The sequence below is a fragment of the Lagenorhynchus albirostris genome, chromosome X, assembly GCF_949774975.1.
Source record: "Lagenorhynchus albirostris chromosome X, mLagAlb1.1, whole genome shotgun sequence".
NCBI lineage: Eukaryota > Metazoa > Chordata > Mammalia > Artiodactyla > Delphinidae > Lagenorhynchus > Lagenorhynchus albirostris.
The window spans coordinates 57,146,380-57,160,699 of record NC_083116.1 but is presented as its reverse complement, the minus strand read 5'-3'; the positions used below and the strand labels follow the sequence as shown (position 1 = coordinate 57,160,699).

The following is a 14,320-nucleotide window of genomic DNA, read 5'->3' as shown; positions in this document are numbered from 1 at the left end:
CTCAGGCTAGGGTGTATGCTGCTATGGTCACAGGAAACCAGTCAGCCACCTGTGTAGTTTTAGTCTGCCCTCTCTGCCCTGTTTCGTGAGCAAGCATATGTGTGTGTGCTCCTCACAAGCAGAGTTTAAGCTTCCCACAGCCCTCCTGTTGCTCTCACCAGGACTCTTCCTCTGACCAGCCAAGGGAGCCATCTTTCCTGTGTCGACCCCAGGACTGGGGTGCCCAGTATGTGACTTGAACTGCTCACTCCCCAGGGAGGATATCCACTTGCATAATCTCCCTTTCCCTCTGAATCCCCTCCCTAGGACACAGGTTCCAACCTGATCACTTCTCTTCACTTCCTACCTTATCATGTGTGTATCTTTCTTTCAGCCTTGCTTGTACAGGAGTCCTTCTCCCAGTTTCCAGTTAGTTTTCATTGAGAAGTGTTCCACTTGTAGATATATGTGTGATGTGTTTGTGGAGGAAAGTGAGTTCCACATCCTGTTACTGAACCATGTTTGTGGGGGAAAGTGAGTTCCACATCCTGTTACTGAACCATTTTGATCTCCTTCCCCTCCTTTTACGTGTCTTGAATGTTAGGGAAGAATACACACACACATATGCATACACACATACACTTAACATTTCCTGTTCACAAATATGGAAATGAAATCTATGAGGCCTGAACAGAGGCAACATGTAACAGTGAAGAACTTAATTTTTAAATAATTCATAAGATTTTCTTAAAAAAAAGAAAAAGCATAAAAACAAAAACATATATTCCAAAATTCAATTCCCCAAATCCAGAATTTAGGACTTTACTGTCTTTGCTTCTAAGTTAAACTCTAAGTAAACTACCATGAAGAGTGCATAGGTCATTTTTCCCTACTTTGACTCATTTCAACTTTACAGAAATACACAGCACATTGAGTATGTAAAATGTCATTTTTCTTTGCTAAATTATAGTCATCAAACAATACCTCATGCAGAAATAGTAAAAGCTATGCTGAAGGAAAATGCATTTTTTGCCTTCGTTTTGGTAAATGTATTGTAATATTGCAAATTGGCAGCCAGATTATTCATTATCATATTAGCATACATATTGCAATGCACTTAAAATCTTTTAAAATTAAAGAACAAGGCTTGTGAAAAATCAAGGAAATTATAAAGAGTTTGAGCTATAGTGTATAAGAAGACTATTCTATTCTATCTCTTAAAATTATTTAAACAAGTGCTTTGGGAAGCCATTGCCTTTATAAGGTTTTTAAGATATTTACAGCAAAACATTTTTCCCTGTGATAGAATTTTTCAAAGTACTAAGATATCATGGAGAAATATATTTTCTAACAGTTTTATGGCTCCCTAGATACATTCCCTACAAGCGTTGTACCTGCTTGGACACAAACAGTATTACAAAAAGGCCATGTCATTTGAAAAGGGTATACAGCTTTGAAAGGGTATATGCAACATACTAATGGGAATGCCAGTATCATTAGTGTAATACAGTTTTAAGACATGTCTTTTATTATAGTGGACCTGAGTAATTTGTTCCTGTCTTATATTTCTATTTTATTAGAGGTATTTTACATCTGTGGAAACACTACTACTGTGTGTCTTTACTTCTTGGCTTCAGAGGATGGCATAGGATATGCTATTTAAGAAGTCTAAGCAGGGAAAGACATAATAGCAGAATTATCCTTTATAAAATGTTTTATTTCATTGAAAAGTAAATAATAAATATTATCTGGGACCTGAAAATTCAGCCTCTATATACTTTAAATGTTTGGAAGGGCTTACAAAGTTTAAAAAGCTATGAGGTGTTGTTAATAGAATTTTGCTAACCGTAGAGCCCACTTTCTAGGCAAATGGGAAAGGTAACACATATTATAAGTATCCAGATAAGAAAGTATCTCATGGGATGTTGTAAGCAATAAATATACATTAATGTCTAAACTTGAATAGCATATTGTGTTGCCTTTACCCTCTGAAAGTTTTTCTTAAAGCATCAGATATTCTCATAGACAGTGTTAAATTAGATTCGATGGTTACTTGGGTTATTAGTACATTCTCCCAAGAAACTGTAATACAGATTTTTCTTGACAATCACAGGCTAACTATAGCACATTTCACTATCTGTTAATACAGGTGTTTTAACTGAAGGTAGGATGGAATCCATTGTCAGTAACCAAAAGTAGGAAGTGATTTCAATATTGTATAAAAATATGGTATTTTCATACTGGAAAATTGCCAAGTGGGAACTGAATAATGGCTGGGAGGTGACAATGGACCCAGAGGCAGTGAGCAAAATGATTTTCCCTAGTGATCAATTCAGATTAGGAAAATGACAATCTCTGAAGGAACTGGATGAATACAGCAGCTCAGGGGATGGAGCCATGTTCCTTAAAGCCATCCAAAGCAAATGTGAAGACATGTGCAGGTCAAATGCAGAAATGGCTAATATATGGTACTAAAATGAATATAATTTCATTGGAATCGAATGTTATAATGTTGCTCCTTAAAGCACTTTATCCAAATAAGTGCATCATAAAAGAAAACAATTTCATAGAATTGGAATCTAGAACAGAAAGTTTGGGCAATATATTCAAGTCTGATTACAACACATTCATAATGCAAGATATTAGGTATTATTTCTTCATTTCTTTTTTTTTCTGTTTATTCTCACTACATGATTCCTCTGTCTGAGTTCATAATATTTTAAACATTCATAGAAATAGAAAATGTTAGAGAACTGCATTTAATATTAACTGTTTGTTTTTGTTGGGCTTTGTGCAAAGTGAATCTTAAAAATATAATTTTTCTTCAAAAGAAATATCATTGATATATCATTGATTATGAGTGTTATGAGTATGTATTAGGTTGGGATCAGATAAGGAAAGAAAAAGGAGAAAATCAGAGGGACCTAAACTGTCACTGGAAGTTGAGATCTGAGAAATTACCTGAAAAGTTCTGATCAGTTTGTGCAGTATTATAGTAATCTTGATCACCCAAACAATTATTCGCTTTGTTTCACGCTTTGAATATATATAGTAAATATATATATATATATATATATATTTGCAGGCTATTAAAAACATCAAACTCTATTTTGTCTGCATAGGCCCAGTTTCAGCATAGACATAGTCTTATAATTCTAAATATTATATTCAGTGAAATTTTTAGATTTTTTATTCAGACTAGAGCTCTTATGATAGAAGGTGAAAAAAATCCTCAAGTACCAGGGTTATTAGTGAAAGTGAAAAATACCTGCAGTGTTTCGGCTTCAACATCTGCCATTCCATATGGATCCATAAATATTTGTAACAGATAGTAGGTGAAGGAATTTCAATGTTAATAAAATAAGGCTGAATTTGGCAGGAATATTTAAGATAGATTTTTCCTGTTTTTTTTTTTTTTTTTAGTAGAAAGCACACTTATTTTAAACTTGCAATTCTCCACGGGAATAAAAATGTAGCCTCAATTAAACTTAAGAGAAAAAAATATGACTCAAATTATGTGAATCTAAAGTCTTCCAACTACCTTGGAACTAATCTGAGAGATTTTAGTTACAAAACTGCAAGTTTGTTTTTGTCTGGTTATTAGGAAAACAAAATACAATGCTACAAAATCTTAATTAATGGTAGCTACATTAACTAAATCTTTCAATCAATTTACCATAAGAAATTTAAAGAAAAAGAAATTTCATGGGCGAGTCAGTGTACATTTAGTTCAATCATTTTTCTTAAGCATTCCATATTTAGAAGGCTAGCATAGTTTCAGATTTAGCCAATTTTTACTAAGGGCCTACTATATGCTAAGTACAGTGTTAGGTGCTTCCACGTTCGTTTTCTCATTTAAAACTCCCACAAACACTCTGAAGTAGTTCTTCCTATTCTACAAATAGGGACACTGAAGTTTAGAGGTGTAACATTCGAAGACACAGAGAGATTCAGTCATGTTCATTGTGTTTTAAGTAAAACAACAGAATCATACATTTAGTCAAAAAAAAAGTTAAAATAAGAAACTGGGTGTATCTGGTGATTAACCTTTCAGTAACTATTGAAGTTACTGTGAATGATACATTTGTGAAAACTTTCCAATTGATTGAGATTTCTAATACAATTATTAGAGGAAATCACTACAACACTCTTCAATTTACAAACCTGTGAACTCATAATTTACACCACAATACCAGGCACAACTTACTCAAGTAAGTGTTTCTGATAAAAGTCACTAAGTTAGATGTGAATATTGAAATAGAAGAGAGTAAAATTGAAACAAGCTCCACAGCCTAACTAGAAATGTAGATGAGGAAGAGGCAATGTTAAAACACAAAAGAAGTGCTTCCCTGATGGCGCAGTGGTTGAGAGTCCGTCTGCCGATGCAGGGGACAGGGGTTCGTTCCCCGGTCCGCGAAGATCCCACACGCCGCGGAGCGGCTGGGCCCGTGAGCCATGGCCGCTGAGCCTGCGCATCCAGAGCCTGTGCTCCACAATGGGAGAGGCCACAGCAGTGAGAGGCCTGCGTACCGTAAAAAAAAAAAAAATGGCACACTAATTTGTTCTAGTGATGAAGTTTACCCCTCCCTGTTCCCTTGGTTATACCTTATGAATTATTTTATTATTATTATCATTTTACCAAAAATCTTGTTCACCAGATGGTATAGGCGCTCATAGCAATAGACAATATCTAAAAATAGCATTGCGCATTTGGTGAAGGTTGTTGAATTGAGCATTATTAATAGATACCTGCTTCTTTGATAAAACTTCAGAGGTTTCCAAAGGAGAAGCAACAGTTTTGATGGTCTTAATGCCAACATTACACAGAAAATGAAAACTGAAAATTGCAATGCTTTGCTCTAATAATTAACATTTATTTTAAAGAAAATTCAGTTTTGTAAAATAATTAAATTAAATGATCAGTGTCATTTTGAACTGGCTAGGTTTACAATAGTGTAGTCATTATGATTCCAAAACTCAACTATTAGAAAAACTCTTAATTTTTTTCTATTATAAAAATATGGTGCCTCAGTGCCTCAATTTTTTATTTCCTAGCTGAAACAGAAAAATCAGTATATATTCTCACCAATGTGTGTGCATGCATGTTTGTGTGTCTGACAGAGACAGGGACAGAGACAGAAGAGAAGAGGAGAGATGATTAATGAATAAAAGAATGTTCTCAATTTTATATCATTGGTACTGTGGAAACATCAAAAATATAAATATTCACAGACTATAAGCAGGTATAATTACAGAGTTATTAGTGAGCATATAAATATAAATGTCAAACCTGTATAATTATCTACATATTCCTCATTACAGAGTTTATAGGAGGTGACAAATTATAAACTGTTATATAGACTGTTCTTGCCAAGTTCTCCATGACAGTATCATTCTGATTTTAAATCATCTTTAATTTTTAATCTTAACCCTACCAAAATACCCACTTTCCATCTTTCATGGATACAAGGAAATAGTACTCAAGTTGCTTATGTTAAATTCATTCTTGGAAAAGTATTTTGCTTTTACCTGTATAGACTCACTAATTTTTTTTTTACTGTTTTGTTTCCTGATTCTATGTTGCAAATAGGTTCCATTATACATTTTTTTTTCAGTGCAATGTAAATTGGTTTTCAGAATCTCTAGGTCTGTAGAACAGGCTAGTTGATGTATCTCTAGTTTTATGCAATTTTTTGAAGCTGTGAAAATACGTACTTAAAATTAGGTAACATTTTGAAATTTCTTAAAATGGCAAAGACAACTATTTTAAAAAGGTACTATAATAGGAAGCAATATTAATCATCTTTAAATGCAGCAAAATTTGCTTTTATATAGCTCAGTCGTTTCTCAAACTGTGGTCCCCACACCAGGAACATGAAACATCAACTGGGCACTTAGGAATTCCAGTTGCTAGGCCCTATCCTAGACCTACTGAATCAGAAACTTTGGAAGTTGGGAATGATTTTTTAAAGACCTTCAGGACACTCTGATGTATGATAAAGTTTAAGAACCACTGATGTTAAGGTACTTGATAAATAACTTGTTCCCTTGTACCTTCTACTGATCCACTCTACTCAGATATGTTAACTAAGTCAAAAAAAAACTTAGTGATTTTAAAGTTAGCAACTGAACTGCCAGGTCAAAGCAGTAAATTTCTCTTCCTGATTTGTGCCAGATTAAGGAGAGAGCTTTCTTCCCTGGTTGATGGAAAGATTTGCACATTTCCCAGCAGGGAAGCAAAATGAAAAATCTGCTTTACAGCCTCTGCAGTTAGCTAGATAACTGAACCCCTAGTAAGGGTAAAAGTGGGGTTATATTAGAACCATGAGACCATTTTACAGATAAACCAGGGCAATGAAACATTGTCCCCTGGAAGGGTAAGCTGATTGATGGAAATATGTGCATTCTCCCCCATTTTTACTAAACACATCTCTTTAAAACATCAACTTCCTTCCCACTTTACCTCTATGCCCACTCCTGCCTCCTGTTTGCCAATTTCTAATGTAAACTCTTACATACTAACTTTTCACTCATTTAATGTTCTTCTCTCTGCAGCCTTTTTCACAGAGGTAGCCAGGCTTGTTTTCTGGAGAAGGGACTTGTACATGCCTCTGGTGCTGTTTGGTTGTTTATATTAGAAATTCTTGTCTGTCTTGCAGTTTTTAGATGAAATTCTAGTCTCTGTATGAAACTTCTTTCTATTCCAAGTTCCCAGCCGTTTTCTATTTCTAAGCTCTAGAAAATACAGATATACTTCAAAAAAATCAGTCGTTTGCTTTATCTTTGACACAATAATACATCATCTCAAAGATGATAAGAAAGTATGTGTATGGGCCAGAAAGATTTATACTTTTACTATCTTTAGTCCTCAAAGGACTATGATATGCAGACAGGTTAAATAAATATACAGTAGTCATCCTTTAATAACTATATCAACTATTTTTCAAAATTGTAATATTTCAGTTTATCACAATATCTGTAAACTATAGTAATCATTTATTTTATTGGAAAGGCTAAGAGTTGATAAGAAACTCTTTACCTTGATCCCCTCTTTCTTCCTTGCTTTCACCACATACTTGTAAAAAACTTAAAATTACATATTCATGTATTTATATAATTTTACCTTTTTGGAATAAAAAGAAAAAAATGGAATCAGTCTGATAATCAGGAATCTTACCTCACGCTTTAAGATTATTGGTACATATCTAAAATCATTACAATTGTTGAAGACCCTAGACAGTTACTATTCTAAATGCCAAGAAGATAGCAATGGGAAATAAAAAACAGGAAAAGTCCCCACTTTCATGGAGAGTATATTGTAGTAAAATGAAATGTAACAAAAATAGTGAATAAATAAGTTATATTGTATATTAAGTGGTGATAAATTTTATAGAAAAATTCATGTTAAGGGGATGGAAATAAGGGTGCAGGCTGCAGTGTTAAATAATGTTTGGTGTAAGTTTCACTAATAAGGTGATATTTGAGCAAAGAACTGAAGTCAGGAACCTGAAATTAAATGCACAAGAACTCTAAAACATACCTTGTAAAGTACTGTGTTAGTTCTACATCACTGATTTGATCTTATTGTCTTATTAAGCATATTAACTCTCTAGAAGTTTAGTACAGAAAGGGAGATCTAGTGAACTGTTCATTCATTGAGATTTTCCTATGTAATTTTGAAACAGCAGTTCTCAACCAGTATTGACGTTTGGGCCAGATAATTCTTTGGTGGGGATGGAGACAGAGGGCAGGGCATCCCTGGCCTCTACCATTAGATGCCAGTAGCACACACCCCTACCTCCTCAGTTTTGACAGTCAAAAATGTCTCCAGCCGCTGCCAGATGTCCTCTGGGCAGCAAAATTGCCCCCAGTTGAGAACTACTGACCTTGACTTAGGAAGACTCCTCAGGCCTTTTATAACTGAGAAAGTAACATTAGCTTAATTTAGGGTGAAGCCAGGCTCATCTAGTTATTACCTAGAAGAGGATCTTTCCAACATGTCTTTCATGAGGTGTTAGTGGATGCTTAGGTGGTCAAATACGTTACTATGTTCTCTTCCACTCCTGGGAATTTTCAATTAACAATTTATTTGACAAACATTTATATTGCATTTACTTTGAGTAACTTTACAAATTTTAGCTTATTAATCTTTATAACAACCCTATAAGAGAGGTATTATTATTATCCTAACTTTACAGATGAGTAACTTGAGGCACAGAAAGATTAAGGAATTTTTCCAGGGGCTAGCAAATCATAGAGCAGGGTTGCAAACATAGGCAATCAGGCTCCAACATCTTATATTCTTTGTCACTATGCTCTCAGCTATCTAATTTAACATGTGACATATGTTAATATTTAGAATTAGCATTTTAAAGGCTCTGAGATATTCTGATTTAATGCATTTAGCCAATTTGGGGATCTAGTTTTTCTTTTCCAAATTTGATGATGGCAACACTTGAGTCATTGTTCAACTCAGACCATGAACACTTCCTCATATTCATGCAGGTCACATAATTTCACAGCAGTTGGTCATTTTGTTGTTGTTATTGTTCCTCATTTTGGAAGAGGGAAGCAGGTGTCTTGCTTGTGCTGAATGTAATACTAATGACACCAACAAAGGAGAGTCCCCTGGGCCAGATTTATTTAGGGGAAAGCTCTTAAATCAAATAATGAAATATAATTTATTTGTTAAAGAATGAAAATTGATGACCTGGTAGGTGGCTGTATCTTTCCACTGCTGAGTGAGTCTGCTGTGTTCAGTTTCCAGTCCTGTATCAAAATCCTCAAAGCCCATGGGAAAGAGGAAAAACTTAACCCAATGTAAAGGTGGGAAAACAAGCCCTAGAGTCATACAGAAAAGTTCCAGCATCCTTGACTTTAATTTTTAGGGGGACTTTTCCATCCTGAGCATTTACCATATGGTTTATCTTTTTTTTTCTACAAATACACTTGTCAACTTTTGTATCTATTAATCTGGGCCCTAGGTAAGAACTTAAAATTAAAAGCTTGTTCTCTAAATGGATTTCCAAGTGCTATTACAAAGTATGGCAGGTTTAACAAACAAGTTCAATAAAAACAGTCTCAAATTTGCTTCAATAAATTAAGAGGTTGCTTATACCCTCAGCTAGATAGCAGTTGTCCTATCTTTATCTTTTAGGTTATGACATTGCTTCATATGTGTTGATAAAGATTTTAATATATACATTTTGAACACTAGCCTTTTAAATCAAAATGCTCCGTCAAAACCCCTTCTCCCTGGATTACAAAGAGATGCTCTTATTTCACTGACAATCTATATTTCTAGTACTTGCTTATATTTTATTTCATTGTCAATTAGGATTTCTCAATCCTACCTAATAAATCCCTACATAACGGTGCATCTATTCGAACTCTGAGGAAAATGTAGATGTCATTCAGATGTGAAAACTTATTACAAGATTGAAATAGATTTCTAATGCATTTATCATTCATTTTTGTAGCATGTGATTTAAATCAGAAAAAAAATGATGAATGGTTTGACAGTTTCCACTCATATACACCAAACATAATACACTTCGACTAGTTTTCGGCTATTATGGACCTTAACATGCAATGTGACCTTGGTCTGGAAAAGCATGTTTGGTTTGCACAGAAGCTTAATCGTAAGAAGTCATAAGTAGAATTCTTCTTCTTTATTGCCCTTTTCTAGGACTAGGAAATTTACTGCTTGTGGGACAGGTAAGATATGAACAATGGGCCAAACAGAGTCCAGGGTTATCTCATCCGTGTGAAAACTGCTGCTGAAAATCGATGTGACCTCTGCTACACTGTCATCCCAATTCCTACCCTCTGTGTCCTATTTGTCTTTTGGTAGAAGCTTAGATCTGTGTGCTGTCTCTATGTGTCTCTCTTGGGCCAGATTATCAAAATGAATCATTGCCTGCATACCTCTTATATTTCTATTTATTTTCCTGGTGTTGACTAGGTCTGATGAAATATGATTCTTCTTGCATTTGATCCTCACTGCAGCAAGCAGCACCTAATTCAGCTGTGTCTATCTCTTTAAAGAAGAGTAATACTATTTTGAAACTTCAGTCTTCTATATAGCGACATTACAAACCATAGACCATACAATCTGTCTTCATAGTCAATAGTAATCTTACTTTCAGCCAATTTAATGACATTTCATTCATCTCCAAATACAAGACTTCGGATGATTTTAATGTAGTTCCAATTTTGTTTTATGCATACCTAACATATTGCTTTCGTTTTTAGGTATTTTGTTTGTAGAATACCCTGATCACTGAGGTTACATGTGTGTGTAGAGTAATACATGACAAAGAATCCATAATTTTAAGAAGTCTCCCATGATGCAAAATATTTATTCAAGAGAATCATTATATTATCTCGGAATCAACAAGAAGTCAATGTTCTCACTTTGTGGTGGTTTATTTTGTAAAAATAGATCTTCCAGGCTACATAAATTCATCTTTAAGATTTATAAACATAAATATAAAGATGTTGAACCTCCTCAATTATTATTAATATTGATAGATCATAATGAAGTCATTCTACCTATTCACTTAATGCACTCATGTGCAGAAGACAAAATACTAGCTAAATACAGACTTCAAGTATCACAAATAAAGCAAAATATTGCTTTGTTAGCTGTTGAGAAATATCCCTTAGAGACATTAGAGCTGCTGCCTAAGACATATTTTAGAACTTATATTTTTAATGAGATATTTCCAATGTTCAAACCTTGTACTTGAAATAGATCACAGAACATGTGCTCACTCCCTCTGGAATACTTTGCCTCTTCCAAAACTACTACTGACAAAGAAGGAAGGGAAGGAAGGAGGGAGGGAGGGAGGAAGGAAGGAAGGAAGGAAGGAAGGAAGGAAGGAAGGAAGGAAGGAAGACATGTTCTATAAGAGGTTAGGGTTAATTTTACAAGCAAGTTGCATTTATGATCAAAATATTATTTGTAAGTTTTACTACGAAACAATTCCTGGGAATATGTTCATTATAGTTTACTGTGCTAAAAGAAAATTAGCAGGCTATTTTTTGCATACTATTGAATTCTTTAAAACTGATAAACAAATACATTTTGTATTCAAATAAGGTGAAACTGTTGATTCTCTAAAATAATCATTAGCATTTTTATCCCTATAGGTTTTAGAAAATTAGAAATTGTAAAGGTGATCTCTATCAAGAGTATTTTATTCAGAGATAATGCTATCCCATCAAGTAATCTCACAGAAGTTCCAGCAATTGTATGCCACAGCTTCCCACAAAAGAAATCCCACAGCAAACCATGATGACTGTGAAATCAATAGGGTTCAAGACTCTGCTCACTAAATATATAGGCTGCTTGCAATTGAAAAATGAGTTCTAACTGTATGACAAATCCATATTCCTATCCCTACAAAGACTAGACCAATAGCTAGATTTTTGTTTTCAAACCATGTGAAAATTGGTTAGGTCTAGATTCAAGCCTAATTTTTTCCTGAATGAGTCTCAAAATATATGGGGTCACTGAAAATTTTTATGACCAGAGAGATACATATTTTCAAACATTGCTTGTGCTCAGTTACTGGTGAGTAGAGTAATTTTGTTTGAGGTGCTGTGATCAACTCATTGTGCACTGCTATTGAAGCCATTTAAGAATGCCAGGGTTTGTTTGGCTACATTCCAAGATTACCTCTGTAGCAGTTTATCTTTACATATATCAAAAAGGCCCCAATTCCTAATTACAGAGGAAACTTTGCTATCTGGTTCATACACCTCACAAAGATTTTCAACCAGAATTCAATTATATAGCCAAGTAGTTAGCTTCTCAAAATAAGAGGAGATTCCTTTTGTAATTAGATGTATCTGTGCAAAACAAATCTGAAATATCTTATTAGACAAAAATTCTATTGGTGTCTCTTCATATGAAGCTAAGAGGGAATCTCATGAAAGTAATTAGTGTGTGGGAGAAGTTAATATAAAAATATAAGGGGAGATAATATACACTTTGTGGTTTCATACATAGATGGTTATTTTTTTTCATAAGAAATATTCTTCAAAATAAAAGGTAACACTGGAAACAACCCAGATGCCAAACTAGTGAATGATTAGACAGACAGTCATGTATCCATGTAATAGAAAACTTATCAGCAATAAAAAGGAAAAAAACACTGATACATGCCACAACATGGATGAACCTCAAAAACATTATGCTAAGTGAAAGAAGACAAACACAAAAGATCACTTACGATATGAATCTATTTATGTAAATATCCAGAAAAGGCAATCCCATAGAGACAAAAAGTAGATTAGTGGTTGCCAGGAGCTGGGAATGGGAAAGGAGATTAATTGTAAATGGGCATGAGGGTTATTTTGGGGGTGATTGAGGTGTTCTAAAATAGATTTTTGGTAATGGTTGTACGATTCTGTAAATTTACTAAAACTCATCGATGCATACAATTAAAATAGATGAATTTTATTATATGTAAATTATACTTCAATAAAGGTGTTAAAATATGGAGATGATAGATATAGATAGATTTAAAGAGGAAAAAATAAAAAGCAATTAGTGTTTTACCAGGAAGTTATCTGATTATTTAATTTATAGATATTAATAAGCATGTCAAATTTGTTTCTCCAAATTTTATGCCAATTAGCAGTAAATGTTGGTTCATTTTTCACTGATTCTTTACTGAAACATTTACTTTGAGAAATGAGAGGCAGCTGGGAAATAGGTATGAATTCCAGTTATGAGTTTTCCATCATTTAGCTTTAGCAACAAAATCTTTATAGAGATAAAGGAAACATAGTGAAAATTTTGAGCTGTTAGTTTATGAACGTTCTGATATTAATTTTGTTTCTTGCAGAAGAGGTACCCGTTCAAATTCCAATGATGAAGTCACCTCTGGACAAGATCCAATTGACTCCTGGGCAGGCATTGCCTCCTGGATTCCCTGGACCATTCATTTTTGCTGATAGTCTGTCCTCTGTGGAGACTCTGTTGACCAACATTCAGGTCAACAATATTTCTATAAACAAAATAAATGTAATACAAGACATTAGCACCTACATAAATCATTTCATATTTGAGAAATTAAAACAGATAAGATGAACTGCATGTCATTTGCTGTATTTTGACAGGGTCTACTGAAAGTGGCTTTGGATAATGCTCACATCCAAGAGAAGCAGACTCAACAAGAGAAAAAGGAACTGCGAATGGAGCTCTATAGAGAGAGAGAAATTAGAGAAAACCTTGAAAGACAACTCGCAGTTGAGCTTCAAAGCAGAAGTAAGTTTAACAAGTTCAATATAAGTGAATAAGGTAAGACTGTGTTGGAGATATTTTCAGTAGTAATAGAAATATTCTCAGTGATAGCCAGGAACTGCTGAAAACAAATGACAAGCTAAGAATCAAATACTGTGTGCAATCCACAAGGTAAGATGTTTACACTATTTCTCTTTGTAATTAAACATAATGAGCAAGATCTACACTTCATTTTTGGAAACATGAATATTCTTAGTTCTCTCAAAATTTCACAAAATACTCTTGGAGATATATATATATATATACATAGATAGATAGATAGATAGATTCAAACAATTCCTTATGTATTAAATGCTTACTCTTTTTCAAGAACAATATTAGATTCTGGTGTTAGAAGATAAAACTCAGTCCCTGTCCTTGAAAGATTTACATTTCAGAGGACTAGCACAACCAACCAGCTAATTATAAGACAAAGTGGAAAGAACAATGATGTACATCATATATGTTTATATAGAGAGGGGGGTAGTTAGCTCAGCCTGGTGGGGAATTGATGGTCAAAGAAGGTTTTCTGATGCTGACACTTGAACCTGAGTCTTGAAGAATCAGTAAGGCAAGAAAAGCATGAGAGTAAATGAGTGATCTGATCATTCTAGAACAATGAACATAGGCATGGAGGCAAGAAGCCTCAAACATGGTCAAATATATACAGTGTATTAATACCATGACTTTGAATTTTATGAAGTGAATGTTGGGGAATAATGCATAACAAAAGTAGAGGGTAAATTATAAAGGCCATTTTCTTTTTTTAACATCTTTATTGGAGAATAATTGCTTAACAATGGTGTTTAGTTTATGTTTATAACAAAGTGAATAAGCTATACATATGCATATATCCCCATATCTCCTCCCTCTTGCATCTTCCTCCCACCCTCCTTATCCCACCCCTCTAGGTGGTCACAAAACATCAAGCTGATTTCCTTGTGCTATGCAGCTGCTTCCCACTAGCTACCTATTTTACTTTTGGTAGTATATATGTCAGTGCCACTCTCTCACTTTGTCCCAGCTTACCCTTCCCCCTCTCTTCTA

The 14,320-nt window shown here is 34.2% G+C and overlaps 1 protein-coding gene across 1 annotated transcript in view; it reads left to right on the top strand.

The window, feature by feature from the left end:
* Positions 1-14,320, top strand: part of DACH2 (dachshund family transcription factor 2) — a 638,219-nt gene that overhangs the window by 593,328 nt on the left and 30,571 nt on the right. The window contains exons 8-9 of the mRNA XM_060137515.1: positions 12,837-12,985; positions 13,111-13,258. Of these exons, the coding sequence (XP_059993498.1) occupies positions 12,837-12,985; positions 13,111-13,258 (297 nt within the window). The remainder of the gene's footprint in view (positions 1-12,836; positions 12,986-13,110; positions 13,259-14,320) is intronic.